General features: G+C 54.1%; 1 protein-coding gene and 1 long non-coding RNA gene across 3 annotated transcripts; one reads left to right on the top strand and one right to left on the bottom strand.

Annotated features, from left to right (window-relative positions):
- Positions 1-2007: 2007 nt before the first annotated feature.
- Positions 2008-10090, bottom strand: N4BP3 (NEDD4 binding protein 3). Of its 2 annotated transcripts, none has more exons than XM_084764142.1 (5): positions 9918-10090; positions 4726-5073; positions 3945-4457; positions 3163-3420; positions 2008-2953 (listed from the first exon to the last, which is right to left on the bottom strand). In XM_084764142.1, the coding sequence occupies exons 2-5, from the start codon at positions 5041-5043 to the stop codon at positions 2426-2428; spliced, it is 1617 nt and encodes a 538-aa protein (XP_084620268.1). In that variant the 5' UTR covers positions 5044-5073; positions 9918-10090; the 3' UTR covers positions 2008-2425. The 2 variants fall into 2 exon arrangements, with proteins under 2 accessions (XP_084620268.1, XP_084620269.1); XM_084764143.1 differs by having other exon boundaries at positions 3163-3417; positions 9918-10087.
- A 175-nt stretch (positions 10091-10265) lies between these two features.
- Positions 10266-17702, top strand: LOC311587406. The gene is made up of 6 exons (XR_014775850.1): positions 10266-10436; positions 12460-12563; positions 12684-13033; positions 13405-13465; positions 14041-17301; positions 17611-17702. It is a non-coding gene; the product is annotated as an uncharacterized lncRNA (long non-coding RNA).
- Positions 17703-19064: the final 1362 nt, after the last annotated feature.

Raw genomic sequence — 19064 nt, 5'->3', positions numbered from 1 at the left:
TCTACTGGCCAGCCCAGGTTGTAATTGCTGGGTGGGGAACTGTACCGAGGAGTGGGTTATACCAAGAGGTGGGCACGTGGCTACCTGACCCGACAGGCTCCTGGCCCCGTTGAGGAAGTAACTCAGACTTCAGCCAACACCACATTTGTTAAGGGAAGACCTTCTCGGGACCTGCGAGCCCAGAGAGTTGCATTTGCAGGAACCTAAGGAACGGAAGCATCATGGTCTGGGGGACTGGCTTGCCTAACCACCCCGCCCCCACACCTCAGGTGGGGACCAGAGCTGAGGTGTGGGCCTATGTGTCTCAGCTCCTTTCCAGGGGACTTTCTGGGATGCAGGGTCTAGCTAGGGTGACCAGTGCAAAGGGCTGGAACAGTCGGGAAGAGGAAGGGAGAGGGTTAGGGAGTACTCCTGGCTTCCACCCAAAGAGCCAGCTTTAAAGGCCAGGGCCCCAAACACACCCCCTTGGACACACCTGCCACTCACAGATCATAAACACAGCATCCCTACAACAGACAACTCACACACCCAACCCTCCACCCTTAAAAAGGTGGGGCCCCATCAGTCAGCTCAGGCGTCACAGCCCACAGCTGCTCATCTAAACCCTAGAACCTACTGCATGTCTTGAGATCTAGAGAGTTCTGTGACAGAATTATAAAAGGATTTTCTTTTTTGAGACAGGCTTTCTCTGCACAGTGTTGGCTGTTCTAGAACTCACTCTGTAGACCAGGCTGACCTCGAACTCACAGAGATCCACCTGCCTCTGCCTCCCATGTGCTGGGGATTAAAGGCGTGTGCACCACCACCACTGGGCCTAAATGGATTCTTGAATGGTTCCAAGAGACTGGAGGCAAATAACTATTGGGCAGTTGGATCAGGAAGACCAAGGTCAGCATGCTTTGTATAGTAACTTCAAGGACAACTAGAGCTACATAGTTTCAAAAACCAAGATAACTAAAATGGTGATCGTTTCCTCCTCGAGCAGAATTGCCTTCTGCCCCCTAAACCACAAGGGCCCAACATAGTACTAGGCATATACAGTAAATCTGCAGTAGTTATTCCTATGATGCATCGGTAAAAAAGTGGTTTCTCTGTAGAGGAAGGGAGCCCAAAGTGGAGGTACAGGCTTATAATCCTAACATTCACGATCTTGAGTCCAAGGCCAGCCTAGGCTACATACGGAGTTCCATGCTAGTCTGGTCTACATGGCAAAACCCTGACTCAAAAAGAAAGAAGAGAAAAAAGGGCAGGTAAGGAGACAGGGAGGTAGGCAGAGGTGGTATCAGCTTCACTCACTAGCCCAAGGGGAGCAAAGCCCATAGAACGCAGGACACTGCTAAGGTAGGGGTGGCTGATGGTTTCGGGGGCCCTGGGATCAGCTTTAGCTGGAAGCACAAGATTTAGGAGGTCAGTTTTGAGGCCAGGTAAAGAGTGAAGGACTCCTTCCCCAGAGCTTTCTAGAAGCAAAACCTGATCTTTCACATAAATAAGATACCCACAGGCCTCTTATTGCCTACGGAAATGTCCCACAGTTCCTGCACCTGCCTCTGGCCCCCGCACCGTGGAGGGAGGGCACACCACAGCTGGAGGTGGCAGAGCCCACGGGAGCTTTTACATGGTACAGAGGAAGCTGTCTTGAGCTAGCTCCAAACCCAGCAGCTGCCTGGGCACCCAGGGTCCAGACATCCCACCAGAAAAACACTTCGTGTTCTGCTAATGCCTCGGTCGACCAATCCTTTTGTTTCCCTGGCATTGTTTCTTCTCGAACATCCGATGGTGTTGAAGAAAGGGGTTGCAGCCCACACAGCAGCTAAGGGCTGCGTGCTATGGAAGCAAGAAATAACATTCCTCTATTCGCCAACACGCAAGAGCAGAGACCGCACAGGAAATATTCACTTTACCATCAAGACTGTGGAAGGAACTAGGGCTTGTGTCTAGAGCCTGGAACACCAACCATTCAGGAATCTCTGGACTTGGGCCAAGGACGATGTTATCAACTGGGCCTCCTCATAGAAAAATGCGCTTTTATTCTGGAGAAGACCAATCTTCCCACCCCTGGCTCTTTCCATGGAGGAAGACCTCAGGCCAGGTCTCCAGCCACCCTTGTTTCTGCCTTCTGCATCCGGGGACCGAGGCTTGCATGGCTCCAACCTACTTTACTGGGCCACCACACCCGCTGTTGGGAGCTGGGCTGGGCCCTGCCTGGGTGTGTTTCTCTACCAGTAAGACTTTGCCATAGCTTCTCGAGCAGGCACCCTACCTAGCCCATTGCCTATTGCCCACTGGAGTCCTCCTCTGGGTGAGCCTCCCATCCCTGAACTGGCCTCCACAGATTCTGCCTCAGACCAGTGCAAGGGAGGAGCCTGCCGTCATCTCAGGGTTATCTTCTGCCGGTTGTGCCTGCTGTCAGCACACTTGACCAGCCTCAGATCTTGGAGGACTCCAGCCGGGGACTCCAGGACGTAGGGGGCTCCCGCAACACCCGCAGCTCCTGTTCGAGCGCCTGGTTCCGGCGGTACATGTCCATGTAGCCCCCCTGGATCTCCCGCTGGTAGCGCAGCACCCTCTCCTTTTCCTCCTGCCACGTCTGCCTCTCCTGCTCGAAGCGCAGCGCCTGCTCCTGGCCACGAAGCCGCTCTTGCAGCAGCTCTGCCCGCAGCAGCTCGGCCCCTTCTCTGGCTTCACAGCCTCCTGCCTCCCCTAGCAGTCCCCTGCTCTTGCAGTCATCTGTCTCACAGCTGCCTGGGGCTTCCTCCCGAGGCGCCTGCTCTTGCAGGTTGCGCACTGCCTCCCGCAGCCGAGCCAGCTCAGCATCTTGAGCCTGGGCTTGTGCACGGCTGCCCCGAAGTTGCGTCTTCAGACTGAAGATCTCGGCCAGCTTCTGCGCCAGCTCCGCCTGGGCATCCCTAAGCTGCTGCTTTAACAGACTAATCTCGGCAGTCTTCTGGCACACCTGGGAGAAGGGACAAACTGTGAGCAAGGGACAGACACAGTAGGCATACTGAGGCCAGCTGCAGAATGGAGACAACAGGGATGGGCTAACAACTGAGATGTAATATGAATAAATTAATAAAATATATTAAAAAAAAAAAAAGAACGGAGACAACAGAGTATGGGACCAGGACAATGCGACGGGAGGTGATGCCTCGGATGGTAACCTACCTCCCATCGGGCTTCTTCCTCTGGCCCGGCATTGGGGTCAGCCTCTGTGGGGGGACCAGGGGTTCGAGGCTCCGGGGCCAGGCCCTGCTGAGCCCGCAGCTCCTTACGCAGGCGCCGCTGTTCCTGTTGGGCCATAAACAGCTGCAGCTGGAGGTTCCGTTCACTGCGCTCAGCTTTCTGGGCCACCTCGTGCAGCCGTTCCACGTATAGGCGCTTGAGCTCAGACAACCACAACCGCTGGCGTTCCTCTAGCACCTGCTGAGGAAGAGGAACTGGTCGGCAGTGGACACAGCCCCCCTCAGGTTTCCATCCTCGGCCCGCCACCTCGTAACAAGGCTCCTTTGTGCCCATAGCCTGCCACCATTAATGTCGTACACACCTAGACCCCAGAGCCCAGGGTCCTGATCACATGTGTGTCCCATCCAAAGAGGCTCTCCACATGGTCCTCACAGAAACTACCTCCCTCCTCCCTACACAATTTCCCAGATAGAACCAAAGTGACGCGGCATCCTTGACATGCAGTTGAGGGATGCCTAAGGCTAGATTTCTTGCTTTGCGGTTCTTTCCTTGAAGCACAATGGGAGAAAGGACAGGACACCATCAGGGGCATAAACTCCCATCCTCTGCTGCCTCTCTCATGCAGCCAGGCCCCCAAAACCATTCTATGCTTAGGCCTTCCTCATGGTTTGTCACCACCCCAAGTTGTGCCACATGTCAGAGATTAAGCTAGCCTATACACCAATGGTGAGGGACAAACCACTCCAGGGGCGGGGCTCCCTCACCTGAGTAAACGGGTTAGGGACATCCTGGTCACTGAGGTCTCTCTTGAGTTCCTCACAGTTGTCAGGCAAGACGGCTACTTCCTCAGCCGCGGGGCAGGAGAACTCATAGGGGGGAGGTGGGTCAGGTAGGCAGCTCAGTACAGCCAGAGGCCCAGACTCCTTGGGGCTCCTTGAAGCACGGTCCAGTGAGCCTCCAAGGTGATTAATGTGGCCCAAGGAGGAGCTGAAGGGGCTCGGGCCGGTGCCTGGACTACGGCCGAAACTACCCCCGCTGGAAGAGTCCGACAGGCTGGGCTCAGGGCCACCTTCGTCTAGGCTGAGAGCATGAAGCAACTGTGCACGAGCCTGACTGGCCCTCGGGCCGGGGCTCAGGGGTGGGTGACAGGCCAGCGTGTGCAGGCTGCCATTGCTTCGCCACAACTTTTGGCCCTTGTGGGCAGCCAGGCTCTGCATGGACAGGAAGCCTTTCCCAGTGCCTGCAGTAGGCTTGAACACAGACGGACGAATTCGACACTGTGAGGAAGAGAACGCACACGTGAGCAAGGTGGGGCTGGCCGCTTTTTTCTTCCTATCTGATATCTCTGAAGGCCCTAGGGACCCCCTCTGAGAACATGTCACAGGGAAGCAACGGTCAAGCTTCAGGCCAAGCCATATGGAATGGACTCCTCACACCTTACCCTGCCTTACCCCACGGCCAGGGCCTCCCAGCTGACCATCCCAGCGTCACAGTCTCCGAGTCGAGCCCAAACGCCCCACCTCCCCCAACATAAGCGAGATGCACCTTGTCAAAGCGACCCCGCTCAGGCAGGGAAGTCTTGCTGAAGTCACCAGCCCGAGGATGTTCCCGGTAGTAGAGAGTGGCATAGTCCTGATCGTTCCTGGGGGCTCGCTTGCTGGCCTTGCCATCCTTCTTGGGGAGATGCAGGTAGCTGAAGAGCTCGCGCTGGCCCAAGCCTTTCCGGAGGAGCCCATCAGGCTGCCTGGAGCCCCGGGAACCAGCTAGTGCAGCCCGGAGCTCTTCGGGGGAGAAGTCCTGCCGTTCCAACAGGCTGCCCACGCTGCCCATGGCAATGCCAGCAGGGCCTGAGGCCGTGGCCATGAAGGTTCAACAGGGCACAGGCAGCGGGTTCTGGGAATCAGAAGGCTCCATTAGTGGCAGATGGGCACTCAGTACCCAAGTTCCCAGATGCACTAAAACTAGACAGTTGCCATCTGTTAGCTCCCCAGTGTGCCCAGGCCCATCAGCAGATCTGTGTGAACAGAACGGGGAATCACAGGATGGCGAGGGAAAGGGTTACACCGAACGCTGCATCAGACTAGGGAAACGGGGCTTCCGCTGGGCCACCTAAAGGAACAGCTTCCATATAGGGGCCTGGAAATGGAATGTTCAGGAAAGAGGAGGCCCTCGAGCAGTAGGACAGGGGCCCTCTTCCTAGAACTGAATCAGCGAAGGCTGGAGGGTGGACTCAGGTCCTCTCGGATGCATGGCTTTGCTCTGCACCAAATCTGTGGAATAGGGGGGGTGGGGGGTGGGGCACAGCAAGCACTGTGAACCAGGACTGTTCCTCCCGCTTCTCTAGGTGGGAAACCCCTCTTCCCTCAAAGGGTCCGAGGTTCCCTGGGGAAACATCTGGAATGGGTGAGGTGTGTGTGTGTGGGGGTGGTGGTGGTGGACTACAGTGGATACAAACAGGAAGAGCCCAAGGGGAGGAAGGATGGTGATACACACAGGAAGGGCCTACGGGGAGGAACAATGGCTTCTGTTTCCGGAACAGGTGTTCTGGCCTAGGCAGGGAAGAGGCAGCCAGGCTTTGTAATGCCACCCCGTTCTGTTGCCGGCTACCACCATGCAGGTCCACGGAACCTGGGCTGGGAGATAGCGGCTTGTGACCTTAGCCATGCCTAACCTGTGAGAGCCCTGCCTTCCTCAGGACCAGGAAGGCAACAGTAGTGTCTATCACTTAAAGATGCTGAGAGGACGGGCTGAGATAACACGACCAGGGATCTAGCCCAGGCCTGGCCTGAAGCCACAGTCAACACAGAACACCGGAGGCTGAGCTCAGTCACATACTCCACTCCACACGGAGGGACCAGGCTTATGGTCTGTCTCCCGCGTGTTCTGTGTTCTGGGACCCAACACTCTGGAGAGACTGGTGTGTGTGTGCCACACCCATGGCCCAGCAGACAGTAAGTGCAAACAACTGGCAGTGAATGGCACCTTTTTTTTTTTTTTTTTTTTGCTTCCCGCCCACACACAGCTGCTCCCAATGCCAAGCAGATGCCTGGCAGGCAGGCAGCATCTGGGAGTACCCACCACCACCCACCCAATAGGCTTCCGGGACACCCACTCCCACCCCAAACAATGGTGGTTAGGAGTCTCCATCCTCAACGGTTTCCAGGTTTTGTGTTTGTGAAAGACAAAGCGCTCTCCCAGAGAGGGAGGGCAGGCCTGGTCCCCTCCCCCACTCTACAGCCCCTAGGCAAAAAAAAAAAAAAAAAAAAAAAAAAAAGAACTGTAGTAGCCATCTACAGAGTGACTTTCTTATACCCCTTAAGGTGGGATGCAAGTCTCAATTTGGACGCCCAGCCCCACCTGAACAGAATTACTTTTCTAGTGATTTCCCAAAATTCAAGAGACTCAGCCAGGTTAAGGGACTAAGCAGAGCTGGGGCACCTACTTAACATGGCACTTTGCAGGAGTCTCAAGGAGACTATGGCTTCAGTATCCCTCCTTTTTTAATACAATTAATGTATTTACTTTGTTTTTTTCTTTTTAATACTTTATTTCTAGTGCATTGGTGTTTTGTCTGCATGTATGTCTGTGTAAGGGTGTTATATCTCGGAGTTACAGACAGTTGCAAGCTGCCGTGTGGGTTCTGGGAATTGAACCTGGGTCCTTTGGAAGAGCAGTCACTGCTCTTAACCACTGAGCCATCTCTCCAGCCCCTTATTTTGTTTTTTTTTGAGACACAGTGCTGGGATCAAAGGCATGTGCCACCACCACCCTGGATCAGTATCCCTTCCCACCCCATTCCCAGACAGGGTTTCTCTGTGTAGCCGGGGCTGTCCTGGACTCTCTTTGTAGACCAGACTGGCCTCGGACTCACCGAGACCCACCTGCCTCTGCCCCCAGAGTGCTGGGATTAAAGGTGTGCGCCACCACACCCCACTCAGTAGCTCTCCTTTTTAAAAGGTAAGCTCTTGAAGATTCAAAAAGATGAACGAAGACCACAGAACTGGTCAGGATGAGGACTCATGGGACCCCAACACCAGGACCGCCAAAAGTCTAGCAGACTCAGGATGTCACCCACAAGCCAAAGAATTAGAGTTGGCTCACCTGGCCTCCCCATTCGACAATGGGGTGCCTTGACAAGCCCACCCAGGGAGACATCATGGCATGGGAAACCTTCTATTACTAAAGGAAAGATCTAGTCTGCACCTCCCTCTCTCCCCTCCCTCCTTCCCCAGGGAACCCTAGATGCCTGTCTCAGCATCTTGCTCTGCCTTCTTTACCCCTGTCAGGGTAACTGATAAGCGGCATTAGGGGTGGAAAGAGGCATTGCCGGATATGCCCACCTCACCCCAAATACACCCCCCCTCACCTTCCTCTGTGCAGATACTCACTTCCACTCTCGGAAGGAACAACGGACACTTATGGTGCCCACCCAAAGGGTCCCAGATCTCAGGGATGAACTAGCATAGCCACAAGCCACAATTATGTAAATGGCCCCCTACAGTGCACAGTGTCAGAACTACCGGTCCCACAGAGAAATGTGTGTTAGAGAACCCGGTGAGGACAGCCATGTCCAACAGTGGACTATACAGCTTTTACAAGGTCACCCACCGTCCATCTACCTAGATGAGGTCTCACGTGGCAACCGTCTGCTCCTCCTGTGGGGCTGAGGCCCCTAGGCCACCCAGGTCTCAGTCTGGAGACTTTAGGAAGAGGGCTTCTCTTTCTAAAGAATCCAACCCACCTCTGCCCCTCCCCCAACGCGCACATACATTCCTTCCTTCCCGTTGCTTAGGAGCCTTGGGATTGCCTGGTCAGGCCAGGGCAGCTGTGCAGGCTCTGTGGCCTGTGATTTGGTGGGGGTGGAGAAGAGAGCCAGCAAGTGCCTTCCGACATCCTGGGAGACCAGAGCAGAGCAGAAAGTCGGGGTTTCCACCAAATACCAGGGCTGTGCTGCCACAGCGGGGTGCCTTTCTTGCCCTGAATACACACCATCACTCAGCTGGCCACAGCAGTACCCGTCTCCCTCTGTCTCCAAGATTAGCCAGCAGCGCTGAGCCTTAAGGAGAGGTACACAATGATACACAGTGGGGTACCCCCTGCACCAGACCCGGGGTACCTTTTCGAAATACACCTAGGAGGTGAATTCGGTTATTTTCTGCCTCACTAAAGGAAACAGACGGGGAGGTTAAAAAAAAAAAAAATGAAGTGACCAAGGTCACGCTCAGCTGCATGGGAGGAAGTGCCCTGGGCTCCCTAGACGCAGCTTTCCTTGTACTTCCTTTGGGTTGGGGCACCTCGTCCTCCAGGCCGCAGGAGGATTGTCAGCCTCAACTGCCTTTCGTCCCAGCAGAGTGTCCTAGGGGAGGGTCACACCACCTGCTGGGGGTGGGGGTGGTGGGTAATCAGCCTTTCTGAGGGGTGTGTCTGCAGCTGCCCCAAAGGAATGAGGCTGGAATGTCCCAACTCCAAAAATGGGGACAGTCTGCGAGGCGATGGGGGTGGCTGGCGTACCCTGCTCCCTCGACAGAATTACCCCGGTTGGCCCAGTGCACTGCCCTTCAGTGTTTCTTAGCTCTTCCATCTAGTTCATTATCCCACATGGTCTCCACAGCAGTCGGTAGAGTCGGGGCAGAAAGGATCCTATCTACAGATAGGGAAACTGAGGCTTAGAAGAAGGAAATGAACTAAGATCCCGCTCCGAGGATCAATCTGGCTTCCCACAGTAAAGCCCTCTATACTACACCCAGCTGTCCCAGCTAGGGGTCACCTTCCGCCAGCACACTCTGCTGTCGTATGTGGCCTGCCCAGCCTCCATGCTTGTTTCTCCCAAGGGCATCTATCTACAGCTAGGCTGGGTGGATGGAACTTAAGCCCCTCCCAGGAGGGTCTCTCCTGCCCGCCGTGGGGGGGGGGGTCAGAGGGTAAGAAGAGAGAGTGGAAGGTGGCGCCGGCTTAGGGACTCTTAAGCTCTGCAAACTGCTAGAGGCGGTGTCGGGAGCTGGCTGGTCGATTTCATTCACAGTCTCGCACATACACACCCACACGCAGCCAGTCGGCGGAGGAGCCCTGCTTGTGAGAGCCTGGGAGGAGGCAGATCACCAGGTCCAGGAGGGCCTCCCGCCTCTGCTCCCTCCCAAAGACGGCCATGCCTAAGCTGTACCTTTGGGGTGGGAATATCCCAAGCCCCCATCTGAATATAGCTGGGGTCCCGGTCCTCACTTTTGTCAAAGGCTGAGGTCAGGACTGGAACAGACTCCCAGACCTCGGAAGGTCCCCTATCGCTGGTCCCCAATTGCGGATCAGACAGGTTAGGGAGCTGGGGCAGGAAGAGAGTAAGTACCCTAAGGGCGAAAGCAGGTGAATGGTGTCCCCAGGAAGGCGGCGAAGACAGGCTGACCATCCCGGTGGAACTGCGCTCAAGAAGGTAGTGGAGGACGCGAGGGATCCCAGACCAGCCGAACTACCCAGGGGGCGGGGTGGGGTGCACGTCTCCCGCCCGCCATCTGTGGGGCCTGCCTGGAGCTGGTGCAGGGGGCGGAGGCCGAGGTCAGACTCCTGCGCCAAGGGCGCCTGCCCCTCCCAGCTACGGCGCGAGGGTCCGGGGCGATGCTCCACGGAAAGCGCATTTACAGGTCAGCCTCGAGAGCGGGACCAGAGGACACCGGGGCGCGCACCGCATCCTGTCACCCGTGGCCGGGGTCCGAGAACGACCGCGGCGACCCGTCCTGCCCACTTACCATGTTGGCGTCGCGGATCCCAGGGCGCGCTGCAGTCCCCAGTTCAGTCTCGAACCTTTCTCCTCCCAGGCTCTTCGGGCGGGCGCGGGAGCCGGATCGGCGGGCAGAGGACGCGCTGGGCGACACTCGTCTGCTAGCCCCAGAGACGGAGGGAAAACCCGGCCTGACTCACCCGCGCAGCGCGAGCCCCAGAGCCCGGCCCGGCCCCCGGATGTGGGGGGCGGGAACCGGCACCGCCCCCGAGCGACCTGAGCCCCGCCCCAGCTCGCCGGTGCAGCCAGGCTGGGTACCCTGCTAGCTGCCTCGGGTGCTATGGCCACCCTTGCGCGCGCTCGCACGCGTGCTGCAGCTCCGCAGACCCCCGGCCGGGACAAGGCTCCAGAACGCGCGCCGCCCGGCTGCTCCTCCTCCAGCTCCTGGCCTTGCCCACCTCTCCCAGTTTTCTTCCAGTATCAGCTTCCAGACTGGCGCGCTGGGTTGGGTCGGTCCCATCTCTTCTCCTCGCCGCCTCTTTCTCAGGTAAGCACCACTTGCATTTGCCTCCTTTGAGACGAAACCCGAGAAGCGCTCTGAGAGCCGAATAGGTGTACTCCAGTAGTCAGCAGCTGGACTGGGCGCAGGACTTTTATTTTGGAGAGAGGTTGGTTTGCTTCCGAAGCTTCCTAGGGGCGGCAGGTTCAGATGCCTTTAGGGGCTAGCTGATAAGGTAAATGACTCACGTGGGCTGGATAAGGCAGTAGCCCGCACAGAAACAGACAGCTGGACACTCAAACAGGTTCAAAATCAAAAAGTTAGAACTCCTTTTCTTCCTTAAAATGTTGAACACAGATGAGTGGGACCGGGGGGGGGGGGCGGGGGCGGGGCGGGTGAAGGGTGTGTGGAGAGATGGCTCAGAGGTTAAGAGCACGTGCTGCTCTAGCAAAAGACCCAGGTTTGGTCACCAGCACCCACACGGAGGCTCACAACTCCAGTTCCAGGAGACTCAATGTTCCCCTCTGGCCTCTGGGGACACTGCACGCACGTGGTGCACATTTACTCATGCAGGCACATACATATAAGTACTCTTTTTACGGTTAAGAGAAAAAGTCAATTAAACACAGATTTAGAATATGACCTGGCAACTCCATTCCTGAGTATATGGCCAAAGGAGCTGAAGTCAGGTAGGTGTGCCAACAAGTGCTTGTACTAAGATGTGCATGGTGGTCAAAAGGAAAAAACAGGATAAATCCATTAGCGATTAATGAGAGGTCTGCCCAGACGATGGAATATTATTTACCACAGAAAAGGAACGAGTGCACATCTGGGCTATAGACTCTGCTGAACCTCTAAAAAGTGATGCTAAGTCAGAGAAACCATGCACAGAAGGCCACATGTGGAGTGATTCGACTCATGTGAAATAGGTAAGCGCCTGTGGACAGCCTGCGGATTAGTGCCAGAAACTGCACGGAGGCAGAACTGAGACTCATCCCTTGCTAGTTATGGGGTTCCGTGTTGGTGTCAGCTGATGGTCGCAGCGCTTTCCTTTTAAAATGTCGTAGAGGACTGGGGTGTGGCTCAGTGGTAGAGCATGCACTCAGAGCCTGCCTGAGGCCCTGGTTTCCATTCCCAGTACCCTAAGTTAAAATGGACAATTCTGTATCAGGCGAAACAAGTCCAGGTACCAATTTGCAGCCTCTGCTTTCTATTCTACCACTGGCAATTTCCTAACAATGGATTTTCTCTTTAAGAAACCTCATTCACAGCTACCCAACAGCTCAGTGGCGGAGGGCTGCAAGTGCATGGGGGGGAGGGGCGTTGCCTGAACCGGGAACATTCATGGCAAGGACACAGTTATCATCTTGGGGACATGAGGAAAGGCCTCTCTGGGTGAGTAGCCTAGCAGGGCTCTGTTTTGCCCAGGAGGGTACACTCCGTGGTGCTGAGGCCCAGAGATGGAGAGATCTGCGCATGGTCAGGTGCAGGGGGACGCTAGGGAGGCCAGGGCCCTGATAGATCCTCACAGGTGGCACACAGGGGTTGGCCCGGAAGTGCCTCATAGAACACGCAGTAGGGCTTCCTCAGTAAGGGGAAGCTTGTGCACCTGGCTGGACTGTGCGCTGTCCACTCAAGCCATGCTTGCTGGTTGAAGAGGGAGAAGGAAGAGTTATAAGCCCCCAGGCAAAAGACGTCTATCCGCGCGGGGGGGGGGGGGGACGGGGACGGGGGACGGGGACGACCTGAAGTGTTCACAAAATGGTTATAGAGAATTGATTTATCTTGGCGAGAACATTTTCTTTTAAGATTTATTTATTTATTTATTTATTTATTTAAGTACCCAGTGTTCTGTCTGCATGTGAACCAGCAGAGGGCACCAGATCTCATCATAGATGGTTGTGAGGCACCATGTGGTTGCTGGGAATTGAACTCAGGACCTTTGGAAGAGCAGCCAGTGCTCTTAACCTCTGAGCCATCTCTCCAGCCCTGGTGAGAACATTCTTGAGGAGCAAAGAGGTCAAAGCTAAATTCCAGACTCTTTTTCTGTTTGTTTCTTTGTTTGAGACAGGGTCTTGTCTAAGGCAGGCTGCCCTTGAAGTCGTTTTTGTAGCAGAAGATGGCTTTGAACTCCTGGTCCTCCTGCTTTCCGCATTCTAGATACTGGGATTACAGGTGCCCTAGCTCTGTAAATACTTATTGTTGTGTGGTGTGTAAGCATTTGCATGTAGGTAGAGGTCAGAGGGCAACTTTGTGAGGTCTGTTTCTCTTTTTCTACCTTTACGTGGGTTCTAGGGCTCAAACTCAGGTCCCTCAGGCTTGTACAGGAAAGACTTGGCCCATTGAACCATCTCCACGGCCCCATCTGTAGGTGTTGATGGTGACTCAGGTTCAGTAAGGCCCAAGCCCACTTCCCTCCCCTCCCTGGACCCCTTTTATCCTTAGACATGCAGCGACTTAGCCGACCTCTGGTTTCCTCACACCCCGTCCGTGTTCTTTCCCTGTACCAGGCTATCAGGGGAGCAGGGTGGTGTTTGCATCTCAAGAAAGCCCCTTCCCTCTGGAGCCCAGGGATGTCAAGAATGAACCCAGGAGAGAGGGTGGAGGCTCCTGGCTGAACAGGACACTCAGAACTGGCTCTGCAGGTGAGGCTCCTCGCTGGGGTGTAGAGCTGAGGGGTTCCCGCAGAGGCGGAGAACAGCCAGCTCCCAACCTCTGAAGAGAGCTGTCATTCAGGGAAGAAGCCAGGGAAAGGGAAGGAAGCAGGCTACCTGGCCCCATCTTCTGCATAGGCTAGGAGACTCCAGACTGCCCAGGCCACTGTCCCGTCCCTAGGAAGCTGGCCTGATAATTGCTGCCTGGCTTTTTGGGCCCTTGCATATTGTTTCTCCAGTTACCTTGATGAGGAATAGCAAGGCAGCCAGGACCAGCTGACCCTATAGAGAAGTAGGTTCCGTGGCAATCCAGTACCTGCTCTTCCCCTAGCATCCTTATGCCTTCCTCTGTGTGTTTTCAGGGCTAAAGCACAGAACATGTCACTGGACTCTTGGATGCCCTTGGTTTAGCTTTCTCTGGTGGTGAAAACCTTGGGGGTGGGGGTTGGGGGGGGGCATATGATCTACCTCCCCCAAAGTAGATCTCAGAGCTAGCGGGCCTGAAAGGGTTTGGGAGAGGGTGGGCGGGACAGAGACAGGGAGTCAGGCCATCAGGAGGTCAGGCTGCTTTCTTCCCACCGCAGACTTGCCTCACAACATGGAAGAGACTAGGCTCATGCAGGCAGTTTGCCCCAGGGTGGGGTGTACCCAGTGAACTCTGTCCACCTTTTGGGTTCATCATGCAGACACACAGACATGAGTCTCTTGTCCCCACATTTCACAGAGCTCTGGATTTGGCAATGCAAGCCATGCTGTTCAAATGCCAAGGAGTGAGGCGCTCCAGGCATCAGGCCAGGGCTGAAGTAAAACCAAATTCCTTGGGTGTACCTATTTCCTGAATTGGCTAGCCTCGGACAATTTAACTTCCTTCAGTTACTTGCTGTCTGCAAGTGCCCAAGACAGGAAAGGTCCTAGGGGCCTACCCATGGTGAGGAGGAGGGATTGATTTATCCTGTCTCTGGCTGCCACCTCTGCCCCATCACCTTTCTTCTTGACAGTTGCGACAGCCTGCCTAGGCTCCTCTCCACTCTGCCCCAGAGGAACCTTCTAGGCCACACGTTTTGTCTCCAGCTCTCCTCAGCTTCAAGATCGACCCTGCGACCCGTTCAGGCTTAGACGTGGACTCTGCTCCCAACACCTGCATCCTTGGGGCTGCCCCAGTCTCCTAGTAACTGGCTAGTTTTGGGATTGCCAGCTATTTTCAGAGTCTTTCTTTCCGCCTTCAACAAAAAAAGTTGACCACACTGTCACTACTCTCTGCCTTTTCATTTCTCCAGTGGCCCTTTTTACCATGCACTGTCATCCGTGGGTCACTTGTCTTGTCACTCCCAGAAAATAGCAATCCCTATGCACATAGGTCTTAAAGGGATTTATGAAATGCCATCCCATCATATTATACCTGACTGTGCTGGCCCCTTTGAACTGAGGCCTGGAGAACAGCAAGCAGAAGAGTGTAGGTATAATGTTATTGTGCAACAGGTAAAGATTCAAATGATGCCCAGCACTCAGGAGGCAGAGGCAGGCAGATCACTGTGAGTTCAAGGCCAGCCTGGTCTACAAAGTGAGTCCAGGACAGCAAGGCTACACAGAGAGACCCTGTCTCGAAAAACAGAAAACAAAAACGAAAACAAAAACCAACAACAAAGATTCACATGCTGAATTCTGTACCCCCTATATCTGGTTGCAGTCATTGTTCTGAGAATTTCCCATCTAAATTTTGCTCCTCAGTTGTTCCCTGAAATGTCAATAAAGCAGCTTAACAGCCAATCACTGAGTAGGGGAGAAACTAGGGCTGGACTTCCAGCCAGCCAGGGAAGAAGAAGACAAGAAGAAGAAGGAAGGAGGAGGAGAAGGAGAAAGAAGAAGAGGAGGAGGAGAAAGAAGAGGAGGAGGAGGAGGAGGGGTAGTGGTGAGAGGAGGGTTCAGCCACAGGCAGAGGTCCAGAAGACACCATGGGAAAAGAGCTGGAACTTAGAGGGTTAAAATAGATTAATACTGCTCAGTTGTTGTGCCATAAAGCATGTTAAATAAATAACAGTCCAGTCCTAATTATTTGGGTGCTAGTCAGATTAAGAGAGAAACTACAACACACATTTTAAAGCTACCACTATTGGGAGTCTTTGCCCGGTGAACAATCTGGGCAGCCCTCTTTTTAATTTTTGACACAGGGTCTTGCCATCTAGCCCAGGTTGATTTGGAGCTAACAATCCTGCCTCTGCCTCTGTAATGCTGAGGTCACAGATGTGCACCATTATGTCCGGTGCACAACCTTTATTTACCGTGAAGCTCTTTCCTTCACCTTCCCAAAGGTGTAGCATACCCGTTCTTCCATCCCGGGACCCCCGAGCCCATATTCTTTTCTGTAACACCAATTGTTTTGTAATAAAACACAGATTTTTTTTTCTCCTCTTTTGTTTGTTTGTCTTTTGAGGTAGCCCTGGCTGTCCTGGAACTCACTATGTCACAGTCTGGCCTTGAACTCACAGAGATCCACCTGCCTTTGCTTCCCAAGTGCTGGGATTAAACGCATGTACCACCACACCTGCTAGTTTTCCTTCTTTTTTGAGTTGGTGGTGTCATGCACCCCAGGCTGGACTTAAATACACTATGTGGCTAACACAAATCCTCTGACTTCCGCTCCTTCTGCCTCTACCTCTCAAGTGCTGGGATTGGGGAGGTTTGCCACTATTTCCAGCCCTGGTACTGGAGACTGAACCCAGAGCCTTGTAAATGTTCAGCAAGCACTTGACTGAGCTACACTGTCAGTTTCCTCCTTCACAAAAAAAAATGTGTGATTGTATGGATGTGTCTGATTGTATATGTGCCTCCTGGCCACGCAGTACCCAGGTAAGCCAGGAGAGGGCCTTAGGTCCCCTGAAGCTGGAGTTACAGGCAGCTTTGGACTTCCTGACGTGGGTGCTGGGAACCAAACTCAAGTCCTTTTTAAGAGCATCAGGTGCTTCATCGCTAAGTGCCTCTCCAGACCCAGTTTTCCTCATCTCACCTAGTGACAACTTAATTAGTAGGCCAACCAAGAGTTTTGGAGGGCAGGGCAGAAAGAAGCCGTGTGCCCTCAGCACCGGCTCCTCTGGGGCGTGACACTGGGCACTGCTCCTCTCCAACGCACCATCTGCCCCAAAAGGAGCCACTTGACTATTTTTTAGCCAGGAAGAGGAGAATAAAGAAAAGGTGGGTCTCACCCTGCATGGATCCTGATTTTGTAAAACAGGACAAACACTGGATTAAAGTCACTCAGGTACAGAAACTGTCATGATATAAAGGGACTTGACAGCCCTGCAGCCTCCACCCTTCCCTCCTCACCCCCTTCCCTCCTCTCTCTTGTCCTCTTGGAACTGAGCCCAACAAAGAAGATTTGGGGCACTGGAGAGATGGCTCAGTGGTTAAGAGCACTGATTGCTTCTCCAGAGGACCTGGGTTCAGTTCCCAGCAGCCACATGGCAGCTCACAACTGTCTGTAACTCCAAGATTGGACACTCTCACACAGACATACATGCAGGGTAAACACCAATGCACATAAAATTATATATAGCTTTGGCTGTCCTGGATTCACATTGTAGACCAGGCTGGCCTTGAACTCATAGGAATCCATCTGCCTCTGCCTCCCAAGTGCTGGGATTAAAGGTGTGCACCACCACTGGCCGGCATAAATTATTTAAAAAAAAAAAAAAGAAAGAAAAGATTTGGGCATTTGGGCTGTGTTGGAGGCCACTAAGGACCTTGGTGCTTGCAGAGAGCAAGCTGACATACTGCTCCTCACTACCCCAGCTCCTACATGGTCATAGGTGGCTGTCCTGCACCTGGGTCCCATCCTCACAGCTTGACCTGAAAGTAGACTTGGGCTGCCCTCCCTGAGTTGCCAGAGCTAGGAGGAACCTTCACTTGGCCCCTCTCCTGCAGTCCTTCCTCCCTTGGTGACCTGGTGACCTGGGCAGCCCCAGGCAGGCAGTGGGTGGAAGCTGAGACCTGCCAGGACATGCGTTGGTGCCTGCCCTAGGGCAGCAGCTCAGACCTGCAGGAGCCAGCTAGAACTGAAGGGTCACACCCACCCCCGGAAGTACAGGCTGCCCTGCTGCCCCACTCCTGGGCCACAGACCTGGATGAGCCAGTCCAGGAGGAGTTTCCAGGCTCAGTGGTCACAACACTTTGCTGCAGTGCTGTGGAGACCTGGGCTTCAGCATCTCGAGGGGTTAAGCTCTGGAATGAATGTTAGGCAGTGTCAGCACACTCAGGCGGCTAAGGTGGCACTTGCTATATGAGATGTATTTCCCACAGTATTTATAAAGGGAAAGGAAAATATTAGCTCAATAAAATAAACTTGGATTATTTTTGTTTGTTTGTTTGTTTTTTGAGACAGGGTTTCTCTATGTATCCTTGTAAACTTGGATTCTTATGTGTAGTTCCTGACTACAAGCGAGTTTTAGGGCAGCCTGGGCTACATGAGACCCTACCTTAAAATACAAAACATGAAAGCCATGGTTTCTCTATGTTGATAATGACTAATGATGAGCAGTCCTAGGCCCAATCGTCCCCAAGGAGCTGGGGTACAGGTGGGTACTTCTGGCTATTTAACCCCCTTTCCTAAGAATTGAAGCCAAGGCCTCACATCTGCTGAACCCCTGAATCAAGCTGTACCCGTAGCTATAGCCTCAGTGCTCCTGGATTGTTTTACAAAAAAAAAAAAAAAAATCCAGTAGCAGTAGCCCTGGCTGTCCTGGAACTCACTCTGTAGACCAGGCTGACCTCGAACTCACAGCGATCCACCTGCCGAGCTAATTATGTTTTTATTTGGGGGCTTGCTGGAAATTGAGCCCAGAGAAATTGCGCTGGCTTTTTAGATTTCTTTCCCCCTTTGGGTTTTGAAGCACGGTTTCACTGTAGCCCTGATTGGTGTGAAACTTGTTATGTAGACCTGACTGGCCTTTATTTTTGTTTTGTTTTGTTTTTTTGTTTTTTCGAGACAGGGTCTCTCTGTGTAGTCTTAGCTGTCCTGGGCTAACTTTGTAAACCAGGCTGGCCTCGAACTCACAGCGATCCGCCTGCCTCTGCCTCCCAAGTGCTGGGATTAAAGGCGTGGGCCACCACCGCCCGGCCTGACTGGCCTTTAATTTACAGACATCTGCCTGCCTCGGTCTCCTGAGCACTGCTGGATGTAAAGCTTTCCACAACCAAGCTACGCTGAAGCCCTGCATTTGTTTTCCTGAGTGATTTCACAGGCAATGAAGAAGCAAAACTGAAGCCGGTCGTGGTGGCACATGCCTTTAATTCCAGCACTTGGGAGGCAGAGGCAGGTGGATCACTGTGAGTTTGAGGCCAAGGCTACACAGAGAAACCCTGTCTCGAAGGGGCGGGGGGCCGGAAAGAAGCAGCAGCAGCAAAGCCGAGGGCTGCAGATGGGCAGGGTCTGTAGGTGGGGCTACTCTACAGTCAGGCATTCTCTCTGCTTTTTACTCTGCCACCCTTGACCACTGGTGACAGAAGCAGGAAGATCACCCGCGTTTCTCCCCTCAAAGGAAAACCCGGGGGCGGGGGGGAGTGGCCTTTGGGGATGTATGGGTAAGATGGGTAAGATGTGGAACCCCGCCCTGTGAAGATAGCGCAACCTCAGGCTTGACCTGTTGGGTTGTGGTGTCTGGGGTCTCAGCCTCCTAGCCACTCACACTAAGTGCTCCCTGAGCACCAGGCACCATGCTCTGTACCCACCACGCTCTGAGACTCCTCCCCCAGGTACCGCAGCCTTTGAAAGTCTTCCGAGCGTCGTCTTCTCTCTTGTACGGCTGGTACCACGGCAGGAGTTTCTCTAGGGCCCACTTCTGTTCTGCTTCCCTAACCCAGTAAGTGATTAGCTGGGTCTGGCACATGGCCCAGCTCCTCGCTTCCTTCCCAAACCTGGAGCCAGACCATGTGACAGCCACTGCCTAGCCCCAAACATTCACCCAGCCCCACCCAGGAGAGCCAGACAGCTGCACAGGCCCTCGCCTGCCTGCCTTGCCATACTCCCGCC

Source organism: Acomys minous (genome assembly GCF_964271855.1).
Source record: "Acomys minous genome assembly, chromosome: 16".
Lineage (NCBI taxonomy): Eukaryota > Metazoa > Chordata > Mammalia > Rodentia > Muridae > Acomys > Acomys minous.
Note: the sequence above shows the minus strand (reverse complement) of the source record. Positions and strands in the feature narration are given on the sequence as shown.

Bases quoted from the DNA above. Each gene is read 5' to 3' on its own strand.
- N4BP3 (XM_084764142.1), bottom strand. From the start codon at position 5,043: ATGGCCACGGCCTCAGGCCCTGCTGGCATTGCCATGGGCAGCGTGGGC. The intron at 4,458-4,725 runs GTGCATCTCGCT...TCTTCCTCACAG, and splicing joins AGCGGGGTCGCTTTGACAAG to TGTCGAATTCGTCCGTCTGT. The intron at 2,954-3,162 runs GTAGGTTACCAT...CCCTTCTCCCAG, and splicing joins AGGAAGAAGCCCGATGGGAG to GTGTGCCAGAAGACTGCCGA.